The sequence below is a fragment of the Macrotis lagotis genome, chromosome 4 (assembly GCF_037893015.1).
Source record: "Macrotis lagotis isolate mMagLag1 chromosome 4, bilby.v1.9.chrom.fasta, whole genome shotgun sequence".
NCBI lineage: Eukaryota > Metazoa > Chordata > Mammalia > Peramelemorphia > Peramelidae > Macrotis > Macrotis lagotis.
The window spans coordinates 262874785-262880784 of record NC_133661.1 but is presented as its reverse complement, the minus strand read 5'-3'; the positions used below and the strand labels follow the sequence as shown (position 1 = coordinate 262880784).

Here is a 6000-nt window from a genome sequence, read left to right as displayed (position 1 = left end):
TTTTGAACTACTATTGATGCATTCTTCTTTTAGAACAGAATTACTAGCTGAGAAACCTAAGATTTCACTAAGTTTAAGAAAAATCAATCCCATCCCCATATTTCATATTTACTCTTTAAGACATTGGTATAATATTTCTAATTCTGTGGGTATTCACTTACCAGAATAAAGCATTTATTAAAAAGAATTCTTTAGTGAGAATGGAAAAGACTTTATTAAATGACAGCCTAAAGCTGTTTAACCTAAAGGTTAAAATTAAACACAATACAAAAATAATAAAAAAAATCAAAATTTTATTTTAAATAAATTTTATATATACAATTTGGTCACCTACTACAGGGTCCATTATCATTTAGAAACACTGATACAGATATAGCCATAGCTTGCTTAGAAATGCAAGTTACCTGTCACATTTAAGAAAGCATAAAAAAGTTAATATCTAATCTAATATAAAGTCGGTATTCTAGAAAACATAGCTAGGTTTCATCATATTTTCTCAAAAAAGACTACCAGAGTCCATGTATTTCACACAGTTTGGATAAATCATTCTAAATTCCAAATTAATGGGCTCATGAAGTTATTATTTCCAGGGCAAAGAATTAACTTCATGCAGTTGACTTTTCTCAGATAATTTTCTAAAAATTTCCAGTGAAGCTATAAATCTTAAGCATCATGCTGCTTCTAAGATTCAAATATCAAAAGATTTCTGACAGTACTAAAATTATAAGTCCAAAAAAGGAGTTTTATATCAAAGGCACATGGAGAGGTTTAGAGGAATAAACTGGATATCCCAGTGGTGGATCTGCTGCTTGTACAGTAAGGTTTCTTAAAAGTACTGGATGAGCTTGTATACTGTAACGTTCTTCATCATCATTTGTGGCATAGAGTAATTCCCATGAAAGATTGGCCCACTGCCCTCTGACAGCTTCAGCATTTAATTTCCCAACATGGACCAATAATTCCTGAAGAGTAAGTACTCTACCAGTATATACTCCCTGAAAAGGAAAGGAAAAAAAAGAAAAAAAATTCAACATATTTAATATTGATTAACCACATACACTCATAAAGGTAATAAATATATTCCAACGAAGTACACATCAAATTTTCTACACCGGATCAAAGAATCTAAAAGTAGGAAAAGACCTCAGAGACAATTTCATCTAGTCCAATCATGTTTGAATGAGAATGCCTACTGTAACTTACCCAGTAGGTGATCCACCAACTTTTGCTTGAAAATCACATTAAAAATATTTTACTGTTAATTTTTCCTTTTAAATCACAGTCACTCCAACCTTTCCTCACTCTTGGGAGTCCCTTCTTATAACAAAGTAAAAGGAATAAGCAAAACACGGTGATACAATAGTCTAGTTGCTCCCTGCCTTTCTTCCAAAGCAGTATATTTTATGAAGTATTTTTGATGATCTTCAGTGTTTTTGCAATTATCCAGAATTCATCTGAAGGTCATCCTGGATAGTTTGCTATTTTCAGGAATCTTATTATGAACTCTTAAAAATCAGTAACATCATATGTACCTGAGTTGGCATGTTATCAAGGAGTTAATTTGTTAGTAAAAGGCATAAATATGCAATTAAAATAATTTTTCTTCTAGTAGTTAAATTTAAGTTAACATTGGCATAAATTCTAAAAGCATTTATGATATAGATCCTTTAAATTGTTATTTTTAAGCTGTGAGAATTTAAGAAGTTATAATTATTACATATATATGTGAGAATCAAAACAAATATTCTATTGTGTTTTCATTTCCATATTAATATATCAGAAAGAGGGGATCGTAAAGCTTAAGAATGCTTAGTGTAGGGGCGGCTAGGTGGCATAGTGGATAAAGCACCGGCCCTGGAGTCAGGAGTACCTGGGTTCAAATCTGGTCTCAGACAATTAATAATTACCTAGCTGTGTGGCCTTGGGCAAGCCACTTAACCCCATTTGCCTTGCAAAAACCTAAAAAAAATGCCTAGTGTGTGGGGCTGCTAGATGGCACAGTGGATAGAGCACGGCCCTGGAGTCAGGAGTACCCAAGTTCAAATCTGGCCTCAGACACTTAATAATTACCTAGCTATGTGACGGTGGGCAAGCCACTTAACCCCATTTGCCTTGCAAAAAAAAAAAAACAAACCTAAAAAAGAAAAAGAATGCCTAATGTGGAAATTCCTTTCTACCTACGTATCTAGAACTTGTAAGTGTGAAACTCATCTACAACTTGTAGTGTGAAAAAGTTCCCTGAGCTATCGTCAAAGGCAGGATATGAACACAGATTTTCCTGAATTCCAATCCAATAAAAATTAGTTGGTCTGTCTCTTAATAGTATTAACAAGAATTCCTTTCACTAACATCCTACACTGAAACTTTACTGGGCAACTAAGGAGACTTAGGTTCTTAAAGCTTTTGCCAATGGAGCACAAATTTGGGCAGGTCTACCAAACCAAGTTTTGAGAACAGGCTTTGAAACACAATGCATACAAGCTGTTAGCTAAAAATTTTTAGATAAATTTAAGGAAGGTCAAAAGTTAGTAGCTTTATGCTGAGATTCTATGTCCTGCCTCTGGCCCCACCCAATAATAGTAATTCATGAAGACCATCTATTAAGATGTGGAAAAATTGGGATTTTTGAAGGATGTTTTTAAAGTATAACAATGAATATTTCTATCATTCTCACAGTTTAGAAAATCATCTTATTACACTGTGAGGTAAGAAATACAAATATTGTTCTCAAAGGAACTGGTTAAAACTTTTACATCAATTTTCTTCTAAATAAATAACTTAATTGTCCTTTCAACTTCCTTTCCTTAGATTCAACAATTACACAATTCCACTTTTCCCCTCCAGCCTAGCCCCAATCACCTCAATCTGGACCACCTAACTAATCCACTGAAGTCAATTTACTCTCTTAACTGCACACTTAACCTTTTCTTATTTACATTACCTTTACCAACTACTTTCTCCTTTTCTTTTTTGAAGTTTTATTTCCCATTCATGTTCTACTCCCTAATCTCCCTTCCCTTAAAAGATGAGTTTTTTAGGGATAGTTTTATTGTATTTGTTTCCCCAGCACAGTGTTTGAAAACATCATAGTACTTAATAAATACTTATTAACAGTTGAGATAATTTGGTCTACCTAAATTCTTTTTTAAAACTATTTATTTCTTATTTTGTACAAATGATGTTTTTTATACATTATTAAAATATTCTTGTTTAAGAGTAAACATAATCCCCCTCCTCCCAAAAATATAGACCTGCATGAGCTATAAAGAGAAAAAAATTAAAATTAAAAATGATGATGATGATGATGATGATGATAATAATAAGTGCAATCAGATGGCACAGTGGATGGAGCACCAGTCCTGGGGCCAGGAACACCTGAGCCCAAATCTGGCCCCAGACATCCAACAAGCTGTGTGACCCTGGGCAAGCCACCCCAACCCCATTGCCCTGCAAAAACAAAAACAACCAAAATAAAACAATAATAATAGTAGGGGCAGCCAGGTGCTGCAGCAGACAGAGCACTGGCCCTGGAGCCAGGAGCACCCGGGTCCAAATCCAGCCTCAGACACCCAACAATCACCCAGCTGTGCAGCCCCAGGCAAGTCACCCAGCCCCAGGCAAGTCACCCAGCCCCATTTGCCCTTTAAACCCCCAAATAATAATAATAATAGTAATAATAATAATAATAATAATGAGAAATGTGCTTCTGTCTGTGTTCCAACACCTCCATCTCTGTCATGGGTGGACCACATTCTTTATGATAAGTCCATCACAAAAGCTACTTCCATATTTTTCCACCATTGCCATTGCTAGTTGCAACTCCCTCCATTCATACTTCCCCACTACCATATACTATATTTTCTCTCTCCTTTCACTCTGTCCCTCTTCTTAAATGTGCTGTAGGATAGCTGAGTGGTGCAGCAGACAGATCCCCAGCCCTGGGGCCAAGAGGGCTGAAGCCCACATACCACCCCTTAGGCCCAGCATCGACCCGGCCCTATGGCCCTGGACAGGCCATCCAATCCTAGCCCCTTGCAAGAAGTAAAAAAGAAAATGTGATTGTGTTATATCTGACCACTCTACCCCCATGGTCCATCCTCTCCTCCATCACATACATCCCCCCCATTCCCCGTCCCCCTTCTCTCCTTACTTCAGATGTCTATACCCATTGAGTATATATGCTGTTTCCTCTCCTAACCACCTCTGATGAGAGCGAAGGTTCCCTCATTCCCCCTTGCCTTACCCCCTTCCATATCATTTCAATAGCTCATTTTAATAAAAAAAAAACCTTATTATATGAAATATCTTAGCCTATTTCACCTCTTTTTCTTTCTCCCATTATATTTCTTTTAGTCACTGACTCCATTTTTATACTATATTATATCTTCTAATTCAGCTCTCTCCTGTGCTTCATCTATAAAAGCTCCTTCTACTTGCTCTATTAAATGAGAAGGTTCATATGAGTATTATCAGTATCATTTTTCTATGCAGGAATACATGTAGTTCATCATCATTAAGTGCCTCATATATTCCCCTTCTCCTCCATTCTCTATGCTTCACTTGAGTCCTGTATTTGAAGATCATTTGAAATTCCCCTGGTTCACTGAAAGTCCATCTTTTTCCCTGTAAGAGGATGTTTAGTTTTGCTGGGTAGTTGCATTCCAAGCTCTTTTGCCTTCTAGAATATTATATTCCAAGCCCTATGAGCTTTTAATGTAGTAGCTGCTAAGTCCTGTGTGATCCTGACTGCAGCTCCACAATATTTGAATTGTGTCCTTCTGGCTGCTTGGAATATTTTCTCTTTGACTTGGGAGTTCTGGAACTTGGCTATAATATTCCTGGTTTTTTTTAATCTTTCCTGAATCTGTTTTCCATATCAGTTGTTTTTTCCTTGAGATTTCATATTTTCTTCGAATTTTTCATTCTTTTGGTTTTGAAGTATTGTGTCTTGATTTCTTGTAAAATCAGCAGCTTCCCTCAGTTCCACTGTACATCTGAAGGATTTGTTTTCCTCAGAGAGTTTTCTTACCTCTTTTTTCCATGTGGTCAATTCTGCTTTTTAAAGCAATCCTCCTCAGTAACTTTTTGAACTGTTTTATCCATTTGACCTATGCTGATTTTTAATGTTATTTTCTTCAGCATTTTTTTGGATTTTTTGGATCTCATGTTTTTCCTGCATCTCTCTCATTTGTTTTCCCAATTTTTCTTCTATCTCCCTCACCTGATTTTCAAAGTCTTTTTTGAGTTGTCATAACCTGAGCCCAATTTCTGTTTTTCTTGGAGTCTTTAGATGCAGGAGCTTGTACTTCCTCATCTTTGGATTGAGTATTTTGATCCTTCTTGGGATCATAAACAAAATATTTCTCAAAGGTGTTAGTCTTTTTTTCTCTGCTTACTCATTTCTCCAGTTTGCGCCTGGTTTTTTGAGCTTTTGAGCATTATTGGGATATTCCCCACAAGGGTCTAAGTGTATGAGGGTCTGTCTTCCCTCCTGGTCTGTGAATGACCACAAGCACCCCCCTCTGCCAAGGGGCTGAAGTAGGGGGGGGGGCCCTGTTGTTCTATTGTGGGGCCTAGACTGTGATCAGGATCTGAATGTGATCAGAGCCCCAGAGTCCTGTTCCAGGGACAGAGGACAGACCTCAGCAGTCTCTCTCTACTCCCCTCCCTAGGCTCAGCACTCACACCTGGGGGCTCCTGATTATCGGATCTGCCTGTTTCTGATTCCTGGATCTGGGCTGTGGTGGCCACTCACTGAGTGCCCTGAGGACTGGGCTTCACACGCTCGCTGTGGAAGAGGTCCCCCCACTGATCCCCCAAGTTGTGCCCGGTGCTCCCCAGGGCATAGGTCAGGAAACTACCCCTGCAGCTGGGAGCTGCGGGGCATGGGAGGCTGAGGTTCCTTTACTCTGGCGGCCACCTCTAACCCCCTTTCCACTATTTTCCAGGTTACCTTGGGCTGGAGAATTGCCTCACTGGATCCCTCTGTGGATTCTGTCT

General features: G+C 38.0%; 1 protein-coding gene across 1 annotated transcript in view; it reads right to left on the bottom strand.

The window, feature by feature from the left end:
• Positions 1–326: 326 nt before the first annotated feature.
• LOC141522466 (pecanex-like protein 4) overlaps positions 327–6000 on the bottom strand; it is a 165986-nt gene continuing 160312 nt past the window's right edge. The window contains exon 11 of the mRNA XM_074235936.1: positions 327–995. Within this exon, the coding sequence (XP_074092037.1) occupies positions 744–995 (252 nt within the window). The 3' untranslated portion in view covers positions 327–743. The remainder of the gene's footprint in view (positions 996–6000) is intronic.